The sequence below is a fragment of the Lasiodiplodia theobromae genome (assembly GCF_012971845.1).
Source record: "Lasiodiplodia theobromae strain AM2As chromosome Unknown scaffold_51, whole genome shotgun sequence".
NCBI classification, from domain to species: Eukaryota; Fungi; Ascomycota; class Dothideomycetes; order Botryosphaeriales; family Botryosphaeriaceae; genus Lasiodiplodia; species Lasiodiplodia theobromae.
In genome coordinates this window covers 97,559-110,952 of record NW_023336532.1, presented here as the reverse complement: position 1 = coordinate 110,952, position 13,394 = coordinate 97,559, and the positions used below count along the sequence as shown (strand labels likewise).

The 13,394-nt window shown below is 56.0% G+C and overlaps 4 protein-coding genes across 4 annotated transcripts; 3 read left to right on the top strand and 1 right to left on the bottom strand.

The window, feature by feature from the left end:
• Positions 1-230: 230 nt before the first annotated feature.
• Positions 231-2,895, top strand: LTHEOB_11632 (Plk protein kinase; the record flags this gene model as incomplete). The annotated part of the gene is made up of 4 exons (XM_035508410.1): positions 231-431; positions 482-2,075; positions 2,130-2,431; positions 2,488-2,895. The coding sequence occupies 4 exons, from the start codon at positions 231-233 to the stop codon at positions 2,893-2,895; spliced, it is 2,505 nt and encodes an 834-aa protein (XP_035365784.1).
• A 594-nt stretch (positions 2,896-3,489) lies between these two features.
• Positions 3,490-7,357, top strand: LTHEOB_11631 (Myosin i; the record flags this gene model as incomplete). The annotated part of the gene is made up of 4 exons (XM_035508409.1): positions 3,490-3,492; positions 3,561-3,878; positions 3,936-6,903; positions 6,978-7,357. The coding sequence occupies 4 exons, from the start codon at positions 3,490-3,492 to the stop codon at positions 7,355-7,357; spliced, it is 3,669 nt and encodes a 1,222-aa protein (XP_035365783.1).
• A 1,263-nt stretch (positions 7,358-8,620) lies between these two features.
• Positions 8,621-9,742, bottom strand: LTHEOB_11630 (Di-trans-poly-cis-decaprenylcistransferase; the record flags this gene model as incomplete). The annotated part of the gene is made up of 3 exons (XM_035508408.1): positions 8,621-8,711; positions 8,762-9,191; positions 9,244-9,742. 3 exons carry the CDS (start codon positions 9,740-9,742, stop codon positions 8,621-8,623), a joined length of 1,020 nt encoding a protein of 339 aa, XP_035365782.1.
• Positions 9,743-10,035: 293 nt separating this feature from the next.
• Positions 10,036-13,394, top strand: LTHEOB_11629 (Exocyst complex component; the record flags this gene model as incomplete). The annotated part of the gene is made up of 6 exons (XM_035508406.1): positions 10,036-10,524; positions 10,575-11,387; positions 11,440-11,567; positions 11,622-11,796; positions 11,847-12,511; positions 12,566-13,394. 6 exons carry the CDS (start codon positions 10,036-10,038, stop codon positions 13,392-13,394), a joined length of 3,099 nt encoding a protein of 1,032 aa, XP_035365781.1.

Genomic DNA, 13,394 nt, shown 5'->3' with positions numbered 1-13,394 from the left:
CACGGTTTGCGGGCAATGCAGGAGCTGAGAGGTGCGTCATGTCGGCGCTCGGCGGGAAGCTTGGTAGCGCCTGGCTGTTCGGGCCTAGTGGGGACGCATTTCGCTGGTGGCTGGCAGTCGAAGCAGGGGCCCCGCTGGTTGCTAGGGCACGCGGGACTGTAAACACAAACCCCGATTTCTCAGACCGCTTCTGCCCAATCTCCAAGAAGCACTCCAACCACCACTGCGAAATGTCTGTCCACGCCGACCCGCCTCCATCGCTGGTGCGGGAACCACGCAGGTTTGAATATGAGACGGGAGAACAACTCGGGAAGGGTGGCTTCGCCATCTGCCATCGCGCCGCCCTTCTCGACAACGGCAAGGCGACCGGACGGATGGTCGCCTTGAAGATCGTCAGGTCGAAAATGGAACCCCCAAAGCTTGCGCAGAAGGTTAGCGGACTTTGGCGTACCTGCGCGCGTTGTGCTGACGTTCAGCATAGTTTGTCACGGAGCTGCAAATACACTCCAAGCTCCACCATCCAAACATTGTCGATTTCTACCGTGCTTTCTCCTTCGAAAGCAGCACATACGTTGTTCTTGAAATCTGCGACAACGGTTCCCTAGCAGATATCCTCAAGAAGCGGAGGCATTTTACCATGCCTGAGATTCGCCGTTTCCTAATCCAGACCTGCGGCGCTGTCAAATACCTCCACCACAGAAATATTATCCACAGAGATCTGAAGACCGGCAATCTTTTCCTTGATAAGGACATGAATGTCAAAGTGGGAGATTTCGGTCTCGCCGCTGTGTTGATCTCACAAAACGACCTTGGAGCGCGAAGAACTACCATGTGCGGAACGCCGAATTACCTCGCGCCGGAGATTCTCGAGAAGGGTGGTAAGGGCCACAACGAGAAGGTCGATCTCTGGGCCATCGGAATCATCGCATATACTCTGGCTGTTGGCAAGGCGCCGTTCCATGCGCCAAAGAGGGAAGACATCTACAAGAAGCTCCAGACGCGCGACTACAGCTGGCCGGATGCTGGAAAGACGACCAACGACATTTGCCTCGAGCTAAAGGATCTCGTGGGATCGCTTCTGGTACACGAGGATGACAGGCCAAGTCCGGACCAGATTGTCAGCCACGACTTCTTCAAGCTTGGATATATTCCTGCAAGGCTGGATGTTAAATACAAGGCAGGTGCTCCCAAATGGCCCACAAGATCGCTTCCTCCGTCGGCACGTGCCCGCGGCTACTCTGACGAGTGGTTCAAGCTGTGTAAGGAGTCGGGCGTCGGTGAGGTTGCGGAGGGGAAAGTCTTCTCCATCATTGGAGGCAGGAAGATAAGGTCTGTCGTGAAGGACTGCGAAAAGGAACTCGCCCTTGGGCGCCAGCCGGTCGTTCCTATCCCGTCCGACAGTGTCTATGTGCCATACCCAGATCGCAATGACTGGCCGGACGTCAACCCCTGCGGTCTGAGTGAAATTGTGGAGGAAAAAGAATCGTCTCAGGAAGGGGGTTATTTGGCTGAGATTACCGGAAACGACCGTGCCCAATCTGCACTTATGAAACCACCCACGAGAGGAGGCAGGTCGCTTTCTCACAAGGAGAATGTCGCGCCACAGCCCCTTCAGACAGGCGAGAAGCTTGAGAGACCGAAGCGCACTAGAAGCGTACAGGCAACAATTCGCACAGTTAGTGCGCAGAGACCACCAAGGCCATCAAGAGAGATTCACACTGCGCCAGCGGCTAAATCCACCAGAGAAATGCCGGCGGACTCTTCCTTAGAGGAACTAGGCGAGGTTGAGCCTATCCCTAAGGTTCCGGCGCCGGTCAAGAGAAGACAACCTGAGAGGGTAGACTCACTGGAACCGGCTTCGCGCCCGTCCACGCCCTCCGATCCCTCTGTGGTCCCTCACTCTGATCCCGAGTCGGTACTTGCGCGAGTCTCGACTTTCCGCGACAACATTGCCCGAGCTTTGGCCAACCGGCCCTACGCAACGCGGAAGCCAGCCAGTTCGTATTCGCTCCCATTCGTATCGAAATGGGTGGACTACTCCAGGAAGCATGGCGTCGGATACGTTCTTGAAAACGGTAATATTGGATGCATCCTAGGAGCCACGGCGCGCGATCCAGTGACGCATGTAGTGGTCCGAGATGGCTACAGGCACCTGCAGTCGCTTGGAAAAGAACCAAGCTCAGTCGATAAAGTGCCACTTGAGTACTACACCGACTGCGGCGAGAAGGGATTGCGTAACACGGAGCTTGCAAAGGAGAGGAGACGTACCACTGGCATTCTATGGGCCAAGTTCGGCAAGTACATGTGCCAGCAAGGCCCCGCCCAAGGCGACTCGGTGCAGGAAGAAGACGACGAGGTTGCTGTGTTTGTCCGGTTCTATCAACGATTCGGGAGCGTGGGAATCTGGGGATTCGGCGATGGCTCGTTCCAGGTAAGCGAAGTTAAGCAGATCATTGCGGTGAGAATAATCACTCACGGAAGTTGCAGTTCAATTTCCCCGACCACACGAAGCTTGTGCTCTCGTCAGACGGCTGCTTCTGTAACTTTACGTGTCTGTCGTTGGAGGCAGCACAGTACTTGGAGCAGTACGGCGAGGTGCCTTACAGGTACATCAAAACGCGCAACACTCTGACGACCTCTCTGCGCACCCTACTCAATGCTACAGGAGAAAAGGGTGCGCCGATCAAGACGCTCGCAGAGGCGAACTACCTCAAGGAGAAACTGCAATTCATCATGACGGTCATTGACGGCTGGGTCGCGGGCGGCGGGCTGGGCTGTTCAACGCGGGAAACGGCGCGGCTCCGATGGGAGGGACCGCTGGTGGAGGATGAGAAGAAGCAGGAATGGGTGACGGTGGGACGCTATGGAGGGGATGCTCCTCGGGGCTCAGCGTAGGCAGCACTTATTTCGGGTTGGGTGTTCGGGCGGAGTTCTTTAGGATTACCTGATGACGCTTGGGCAGCATTGGCGGCATGGCTGGGCGTTGGACGAGCAGCGCACGCTTTTTCTTTCTCGTACTTGTTCTGTTGGGATACCTTAGGCAGCGTTGGATTTCGTACAGTACTGGCAAATAATGAACAGGCAGGCAGCAATCAACTCGGTCTAGAGCAACGGCGCAGCGGGATGTGCGGGAGCGGCCAGCTGGCAGCGGGCGGATTGCGCGTCGGGGCGCAGGCACCGCCACTGGGCGCCACACGGCCAAGAGCTCGAGGCCCCCTCTTACGCAGCGAAGCCCGGGGCGTGACGCTGCCCAGTAAGTGACGCCAGGCCTCTCATTTCGCCCTCCCGTAACATACCGCGCTCCATTGCGATCACCATTGCGCGCAAACCCTCTCTCCCTTCGCGACCCTCTCTCGCAGCTTGCGCCTGTCGACTCGACCCAGGCTGCTTCTCTGAACACGCGACAGCCGCCCCGAATCGTCATACCCGCCCCCGACTCGTGGGGTGCAGCTGTTCCTGACTGCCTTCAGGGCGCACACCGGACCCACCATGGTGAGCTGCCGACAACCCCACGCCCCAGGAGCTCAAGCAACTTGACTAACCAGACTGTCCACCCCCAGGCCGTTACCAAGCGCGCAGGGCGCAAGAAGGACCAGGGCGGCTCCAAGCAGGCCGCTGCTGGCGGCGGCGGCGGAAAGGGATTCTCCAAGAAGGCCGTCTTCGAGACGACCAAGAAGAAGGAAGTCGGCGTGTCCGACCTGACGCTGATCAGCAAGATCTCCAACGAGGCCATCAACGACAACCTGAAGAAGCGCTTTGAGAATGGCGAGATTTACACCTACATCGGCCACGTGCTGGTCTCGGTCAACCCATTCCGCGACCTGGGCATATACACGGATCAGGTGCTGGACGGCTACAAGGGAAAGAACAGGCTAGAGGTGAGAGTACCAGGGAATGTGCCTGCGCTGCTGAGGTACTGATGCTACGCTGTACAGATGCCGCCGCACGTCTTCGCCATCGCCGAGTCCGCATACTACAACATGAACGCCTACAAGGAGAACCAGTGTGTCATCATTTCCGGCGAATCAGGAGCCGGCAAGACCGAGGCAGCGAAGCGGCTTATGCAGTACATTGCCAACGTGTCGGGCGGCAGCAACAGTTCCATTCAGGAGATCAAGGACATGGTGCTAGCAACGAACCCGCTGCTCGAGTCCTTCGGAAACGCAAAGACGTTGCGCAACAACAACTCGTCGAGATTCGGAAAGTATCTCGAAATCCAGTTCAATTCGCAAGGAGAGCCCGTCGGAGCAAACATCAACAACTACCTTCTCGAGAAGTCGCGAGTTGTCGGCCAGATCAAGAACGAGAGAAACTTCCACATCTTCTACCAATTCGCCAAGGGCGCTTCGCAGAGCTACAGGGAGTCGTTTGGCATACAGCAGCCGCAGTCCTACGTCTACACAAGCAAATCGCAATGTTATGATGTGGACGGCATAGACGATCTCGCCGAATTCAACGACACCCTCAACGCCATGAAGATTATCGGCATGTCACAAGAGGAGCAGGACAACGTTTTCCGCATGCTCTCGACCATTCTGTGGCTGGGCAACGTAACATTCGTAGAAAACGATGAGGGGAATGCAGCCATATCAGACCAGTCCGTCGTTGATTTCGTTGCCTATCTATTGGAGGTGGATTCGGCGCACGTCAACAAGGCTCTCACCCAGAGAGTCATGGAGACCAGCCGCGGCGGCCGGAGAGGCTCTGTTTACGATGTTCCATTGAACCGTGCACAAGCAGCGTCTGTCCGAGACGCTCTGGCGAAGGCCATCTACTTTAACATGTTCGATTGGATCGTCATGAGAATCAACATGTCCCTGAAGGCTCGTGGAGAACAGGCCCACTCGATAGGTATCTTGGATATCTACGGCTTCGAGATCTTCGAGCGCAACAGCTTTGAGCAACTGTGCATTAACTATGTCAATGAGAAGCTGCAACAGATCTTCATCCAGCTGACCTTGAAGACTGAGCAAGAAGAATATGAAAGAGAACAGATCAAATGGACCCCCATCAAGTATTTCGATAACAAGGTCGTCTGCGAACTGATCGAAGAGAAGAGGCCCGCCGGTGTCTTCGCTACCCTCAACGACGCCTGCGCGACCGCCCACGCCGACCCCTCCGCCGCCGACAACACCTTCGTCCAGCGTCTCAACGGTCTCTCTTCGCATCCCAACTTCGCGGCACGCCAAGGGAACTTCATCATCAAGCACTACGCCGGTGACGTCGAGTACGCGGTCCAGGGAATGACGGACAAGAATAAGGACCAGCTCCTCAAGGACTTGCTTGTCTTGGTCGGCCAGAGCTCGAACCAGTTCGTCCACACGCTGTTCCCTCACCAGGTTGATACGGACAACAAGCGCCGTCCGCCGACCGCTGGTGATAAGATCAAGGTTTCCGCGAACGACCTAGTCGCAACCCTCATGAAGGCCTCTCCGTCGTACATCCGCACCATCAAGCCGAACGAGAACAAGTCGCCTAGCGAGTTCAACGAGGCCAACGTCCTGCATCAGATCAAGTATCTCGGTCTTCAGGAGAACGTCAGAATCCGCCGTGCTGGTTTTGCTTCTCGTCAAACATTCGAAAAGTTCGTCGAGCGCTTCTTCCTTCTGTCACCGAAGACTTCGTACGCAGGAGAATACACCTGGACTGGTGACTACAAGACGGGAGCCAAGCAGATCCTTAAGGACACTAGCATTCCTGCGGAAGAGTGGCAAATGGGTGTTTCAAAGGTGTTCATCAAGACTCCTGAGACGCTTTTCGCTCTGGAGACTATGAGAGACAGGTATTGGCACAACATGGCCATTAGGATCCAACGTGCTTGGCGCAACTACTTGCGATACCGCACCGAGTGTGCGATCCGTATCCAGCGGTTCTGGAGGAAGCTTAACGGCGGCAAGGAGTTCATTCAGTGGCGTGACCAAGGCCACCAAGTCTTGGCCGGCAGGAAGGAGAGAAGACGTTACAGTTTGACTGGTTCCCGTCGGTTCATGGGAGACTACCTGGGTATTGCTAATCACGGAGGCCCCGGCGAGGTCATGGCGGATTCCATCAACATCAAGGGAGAACCGGTGCTCTTCTCATGCAGGGCGGAAGTACTTGTCTCGAAGCTTGGTCGTTCGAGTAAGGCTGAGCCCCGTACGCTGATTCTGACGAACAAGAACGTCTACATCGTCAAGCAGGCCATGGTCAACAAGCAAATCACCATTCTTGCAGAACGGACAATCACCCTGGGGGCTATCAAGTTCATAAGCTGCTCGAACCTCAAGGATGATTGGTTCTCGATAGGAGCCGCTTCACCACAGGAGCCGGACCCCCTTGTCCACTGCATTTTCAAGACCGAATTCTTCACCCACCTTACGAATGCCACCCGCGGCACCTTTGAGCTCAAGATCGGACCAACCGTCGAATACAATAAGAAGCCTGGCAAGATAGCTGTTGTCAAGACTCAAAAGGACCCGCAGGTCCCGGCACAACAGGACCTGTACAAGAGCTCAACGATTCATACCAGCGCAGGAGAGCCGCCCAACTCTGTTTCCAAGCCTACACCAAAGGGTAAGCAGATCGCAGCGAAGCCAATCTCGAAGGGCAAGCTTCTGCGACCTGGCGGCCCTGGCGGCGGCCCTTCGAAACTGGCCAACCGTCCGAAGCCCACACCTGCTCCTGCTGCGGCAGAGCAGCCCAGAGCCGTACCACAGCCAGTTGCCGCGTTGTCAAATGGCCATTCGCGCACCCCGTCATCGTCGTCAGGGCGGGCTCCTCCGCCTCCGCCTCCTCCGCCTGGACCGCCCGCAGCGCCAAGGGAACCTACCTTCAAGGCGCTCTACGATTTCAGTGGCCAAACAAGTGGCGAGCTTAGCGTCAAGAAAGACGAGGTTATCCTCATCCTCCAGAAGGAGAACAACGGTATGCGCTTCTATCCCACCCCAAAAAACTTTACTTCAAGAGAATAAGACAAGGACTAACATCGTTTTTAACAGGCTGGTGGCTTGCCAAGCGTCTCGATGGTTCGGCCCAGGGCTGGGCACCCTCTGCGTACCTCGAAGAGGTCGTCCAGGCCGCCAAACCTACTCCCCCTCCTCCGCCGCCACCAACTGCCCGCCCCGTCCCCACGCCTCCCAACGGTGTCGCAGCCGCAGCTGCCAAGAAGCCGGCTCCTCCGGCTCCCCCGGCCAAACGCCCGGCCGGCCGGAAACCTGCGCCGCCGCCGGCCCCGAGGGACAGCGGTTACTCAACGGCTGAGAGCGGAGCAAGCAATGGAGGCGGTGGTGCGCCGAGCATGGCTGGTGGATTGGCGGAGGCTTTGAGGGCGAGACAAGCCGCAATGAACAAGAAGGACGATGATGAAGACGACTGGTAGAGGTGTGCACGAACCGCCGATACGGTGATAGACAGGTAAGGGTGTTTATTGTGGAATTGGACTTTGATGGATGTTATGCGCTTGACGGGCGGGAGGGAATGCATGAACGTGGTCAGGGCTAGCAGGGACTTCTGCCATTGTCTAGTTGGGGATCCTCTACCTATATCGCCGACATGAGACTCTTTTGATTTTATTTGCGGCTGGTTTCTTGTAGTTGTTTCTCTCTTGCCTTTACTTCGGTAACTCTTCGCTGGGCGTTGATGAGGCGAGAGGGTGGGAAAGGACATGCAGATATCTCTCTCACAAGGTTGAAGGAATACGATGGTGATGGGGGAGAGATAGATTACGTCAGACTTTTCAGTTTTGAGAGAAGAGACGTGAGTTTAGTATAGAATCTATTATTTTGTTTAGTACTATCATTTGTTCGCTGTCGTTCGCTCTTGCAGCTTCAATTCTCCTTCCGGCAAGCTTGCCTTGCCTGCTTGAGAAAAGTAGATCGTAAAAAGGGACTATTGATCTTCTTAACGAGCCGCTTGCTTCCGCGCTGCTTCAATACTTCCCTTCTCCCAGTTCGTCGTGCTTCTCGCTCAAGGATGGCCGCAATGTTCGCTTAGTGGTGAGTCAGGGCTACGAGTGGGCATATCCTGTGGGTCGTTATCCCATAATCGAAATTTGCTTGCAATTAAACAGTCGAAGCGAGTAACTTAGGGGTTGGTCTTTTCGGACTAGTAATGTTGTACGCAGTCAACGCAGCTTTGGTCCAGACACGATTGTCATCTTCCCAAAATGAGATTCAGCAGCCAGCAGTGGACATGGTTGGTTTTCTTTGTTTTTTTTTTGTAAAAAAAAAAGAGAATGGTGATTTGGGTGATGAGTTATGGGAGCTGACGGAATTGTGATGGGGATGCTATTGGGCATTGGGGATTCAAAGTCGCATCATACACCCCTGTAAATGTATATGTTGATCGCTGTACACAAGAATTATGCTACGCTGAGCGGCAATGCCGAAGCTTTCTCACAGCTAAGATGGTTGAAAAGAGAAATGTATCTCGCTCTATTTGAATCCTCCTTTAGAGGACTTCAGGGTATCTATTAGAAGATACAATGCTTGAAAAGAAAACCTGCTGTAGGACATATGTTTGAGCAGAAATGACCCAGCGTCAACGCCAGGGAACGCTTCTATCGAAATAAGAATGCAGCATTGCCTGCTTTCGCTTGAAAGGACCAAATATTGACAGCCATTCAGCGGCTCTCCTCGTGAATCTACCTACCAAACCGCATCTGAGCCTTTGCAAACTTGTGCAAGCCGCGTAGGAAGGTCTGGTAGCTGACGCTCGAGGTATCCGGAGTATGGCTGAATGCTGTTAGCTGGCGCGATACAGGCAAGTCTTGGGTTAAACTTACTAGATCTCTGTCAATCGGACTTGCCACGGCGGATATCCCTTGAGCTCGACTCTCGGGCCAAACAGGATCAGTAGATCAGGCTCCCCCATAACACTCTCGGTAATCTCGGCATCAATCAGCTCCATGGAAATATCAGACGGCGCAAGCTTGTTACGCTGCGACATTTCTGTCAGCGTCTTCGTCAGATCGACAAGTGTACTGCGTCCGTCATCGGCGCTGAGCAGGAGGATCGTCAGGTGGGAGAGAGGAGCACGGCCGTTGGCATCATGAGACGACGCGGCGGCGGGCTCGGGAGGCGTGCCAGGGGGGCTGAAGGACGGAAGGTTCGGAGCACGGAGGGAGAGAGTGGGCTTCTTCTCAGCGCCAAAGTAGGACTCCAATCTTTGAGAAATTGCACGGTGGGTGGCAGGAAGATAGTTCTTAAGGATGCCTGTCACAGAGTGTTTAGAAAAGGCGCCAACTATGCGCGGCAGCGGACATACCGGTCTTCTCGTAGACGCTCAGCGCGGGAATGCCGGCACTGGCGCACCATGCAGCAACTTCGCTGATATCATTCACCAAGCCCTCAAGGCCTGCTCCGCGCTGCTCGTCGTCGTTGAAGTCCAGGACGATGCTCAGGTGCTGGGGCAGCTTGCTGAGGTGCTTGGTGTCCTTCTGTATAAGCTCGGGTGCGCGGTGGTGGTAGTACATGAGGGCCCATAGGCGGTCGCCGACGGCATGGTAGGCGGTTCGTAGGCGGACGTAGAGCGAAAAGATGGCTTGGATGGTGAGGTAGGTGATGAGGTAGAGCTGCTGGCGGAGGAATTGGCGCATAGGCTTCTTGCGCTGGCCTTTCTGCGACGGACGGCGGGCGGGCGAGGGCTGGTTCGCGCTGGACGGTAGGTACGGCTTGAGGAGAGCCTCGCGCTCGCGGGGATCTAGCGGGCGGCCATCGGGATGGGCGCCGCTGCGGAGAGCAGCTGATTCGCGGAGGCCGACCATAGCTGCGGGCGTGGAGGACAGGGACGGAGAGGTCGCGGAGGCAGCACTGGGAAAGCGGAGGCGGGCGCGGGAGGATCAGTGTCTGTGCATCAATGCGCGCGGGTCACGCCATGTATATAGCAGGGTGGCATGAAAGTGTTGAGGCGTCGTCAGAGAAGCAGGCGCAGAAGGCTCGGCGCAGCCCTACGCGACGCACGGCTATGATGTGGCCTGTGGCTCAACACGCGAGCTTAACTTGGCCGACATGGATGGCCGTCCAGACCTTCGCCGCTCCAGCTCCCTCCTTCTCTCGCATGCCCCCTCCGCGCAGCAAGAAACGACCGGTGCAGCGTCTGCGTCAGAAGCTACGCGACCTGCACCCGCGCCACGAGCTCGTGCGCTTTGTGCACAAGCTCAAGGGCCTGCTGCACGCCGTCTTCGTCCACGCCCACGCCACCCACGACTCGAGCACTGACCAGAAGTCTGCCTCCGCCACACCTGCCGACGCCGAACCCGACGCCCGCCTCGCCCTCCACCACCACCGCGACTCGCCGCTCCCGCCGCCCCGCCAGACCCCGCCCGGCTACCAGAGCATCCGTTGCGTCACCCCCTCCGAGCACGAGGAGGGCCTGCACGACGATCCGCCCCCCGGCGTGCCCTACCAGCAGTACTTCCCCTTCCGCTCCTACGAAGACCTGCGCGCCGCCGAGGAGCACCGCTACCACCTCCGCGAGCAGCAGGCCATTGAGGAACTCCGAGAAGCCCGCCGTCGCGCCTCGTCCGGCCTGTCCTATCAGCGTCTCGTCGGCGACCACTGGTGATCGCCATGGTCGGCCCCGCCTCCGACGCGAAGTCGGTCACGTCCAACCGCACTTCGCGCGCCACCTCCTACCGCGGCCCCGAGTTCTCCCTCGAAACCTTCAAAAACCAGGACTTCATTGTCAAGGACTTCATCGAGACTCTCTCTGACGCCGCCGTCCCCGCCAGCCGTCGTTCAGGAAACCCTGCCCGCCAGGTGGCCTTTGACCCGAAGCCCTTGATCCGTACATTCGAACATGCCTTGGCTCGCTTGGGCACCCTATCCGAGGACCTCGAGCTCCAGGAGAACGAACTCTCCGGCTCGGTGCGCCGCGCCGAGGCACAGCACGGCCAGAAGACGGAATCGCTGGGCAGGAAGCTCGAGGATGCCATAGAGCAGTTCAATAGGCTGGATAACTCGCTCAACGGAGGTGTCAGCGATGACGTAGACAGCGAGAGTGGCGGCAATGTCGCTGTGCGGATCGGAGAACGGCTGGAGGAACTGGACCGCCAGCGACAACGTGCGCAGGACGCTAAGTTCCTCATCCAGTGCTGGATGGAGGTCAGCGAGCGAGGAGATCTGTCATCGTTAGAAGACGTCAGACGGCTTGGAGGTGGAGATGGAAAGGTCCGGTGTGCGCACATTGCCAGGCAATTGCTCCGACTCAGCCACAGGTTAGACCCAGAATATGGCCAAGTGAACGTTCCCAGGACAAACGGAGTCGACGGTGCCAACGGGCAAAACGGTGCACCGGCTAAGAAACACAACACGAGGGAGATAATTGAGAAGTTCCTGGAGATGCTGGAAAAGGATCTGTTGAAGCAGTTTGATGACTTCTACCGGAGGCAGAACTTTGACGGCATGAGGGTGAGACCATTCTGTATGTCTTTACGACGACTCCCACTGATCCATGCGAAAGGAATGCGCTGCTGCGTTACGCGATTTCAACGACGGTGCAAGTGTCATGGGACTGTTCGTCAACCAACATCAGTTCTTCATCGACAGGAGCCAATTGGTCACCGAGGAGCTGGCAGGCGACGGTGAAACGTACTACCCCACCATTTAAAGCTATTATAGCTCGACTTGCTGACCTTCTTGTAGTTGGGACCGTCTTGCCGACCCGGATGCGGAACCGCCAGGCGTTGAGCCAAGTCTCCAGTCCCTAGTCGACGAGGTCAGGCTCGTCGTCCAAGAAGAATCGTTCATAATCAAGAAGGCATTCCCCTACGCCGACGAGGTCTTGATCAGATTCTTGCAGCGCGTGTTCCAGCAATCCGTACGTTCTCCGCTACTAAACTTAGATGATGAAGTTGACTTTCCATATAGATTCAAGCCCGGTTGGAAATGGTTCTTGACAAAGCAAACTCCATTTCCTCACTAGCATTCCTCCGCTCTTTGCAAGCTGCAAGAAGTTACATCGGCTCTCTTGTCGACGACCTCAAATCACACGGCTTGACTGAACATCCGGAACCAGTGACTTCACAAGTTGCAGCAATGCTGGACCAGCAGCTTGAGGACCTCTTCATCCCGTACCTCCTTGGGTCTTCTTATATCGAAAGAGAAAAGAAGAACCTAGAAGAACTATACTCGTCGCTACTTTTCAAGTTCACTGTTTACCAGTCGAAGAGACGTAAGATCGCAACATCTTACCTGGGCTCATTGAGTCAAAGAGGTCGTGAACTCTTCGCGTCAGCAAAAGACGCCTACATGGAGAGGTTAGGATCTTCCGATATCTCAACCTCACAGAGAAGTATGATGCTTCAGCTTGCTGGCATCAAGGAAGCAGACAGCGACAAGGAGATCGAGGTCTCCGAGGAGGACGGTCAGCTCAGTCTGCCCAATGCCAAACGCATGCTCAAGTGGTTGGCCGAAGGGGTTGGCCGAAGCCTCGAATTAAGTGGTGGCAACGAAACACCGAAGGATGTTCAAGCGATGCTTGGGCTGCTCCTTTCTCACGTCGGTGAGATCTATCTGGAGACAGCATTGGACGCGTAAGTTGATGATATACTGTATTCCTTTTCATAAGTACGCTAATGAAGTGTTAGTGCTGCCGAATTGGCTGCCTCTCAGGAGAACGTCAAGAACAACCCCCCGGACATTTCATACCTCTATTCTCTTCGTACTGCGATCGGAATTCTACATCTCCTGCAGATGTCTATCAATACTGTCCTTCTTCCTCTCGCTGCCCCATCTCTGATAACCCGCCGCGAGATTGAGAAGACCACCAATACCACCATCACAAATCTCGAAAACAAGATCAGCAATATCCTCCAAAAGACCATCGATGTATGTCTTTCCTGGGCGGCCAAGCTACTTCAAGGCCAGAAAAAGCAGGATTTCCGACCTCGTGACGAGGACCTGGTGTCGCTGGGCGCCGAGACGCCGACGTGTCTGGCAGTGACGCGCTTTCTTGACAAGGTTGCCAACCAAGCCACTGCCACATTATCACAGCCCGCTCTCGGTCTCTTCCTGAGCGAACTTGCCCTTGGGTTGCGCAGCCAGTTGCTTGACCACTTCCGCCGTTTCACCGTCTCACTTACCGGTGGCCTGGTCGTATCTAAGGATGCGACCAAGTACGCAGAGCTGGTGCGTGGATGGCCAACGTCGGGTAGCTCTTCATCGGATGCATCCGGCGGTAAGCGCGGGTCCACAGACAACAACAAGCAGACCGCGAGCTCAAACAGCGGCGGCTTCGAAAAGAACGGCATGGATATTCTGGTCGATGTTGCCAACTTGTTCGTCATCGGGCCCGAGGCTCTGCGCGAGAGGCTACGCGGTGTCAACGGTGGTGAGAGGGAAGCTCTCAAGAGCTTCGTCCGCAACAGGGAGGATGCGAGCAGTATCGGCGTGCAGACGGTGTTGGCTGGTCTGTAG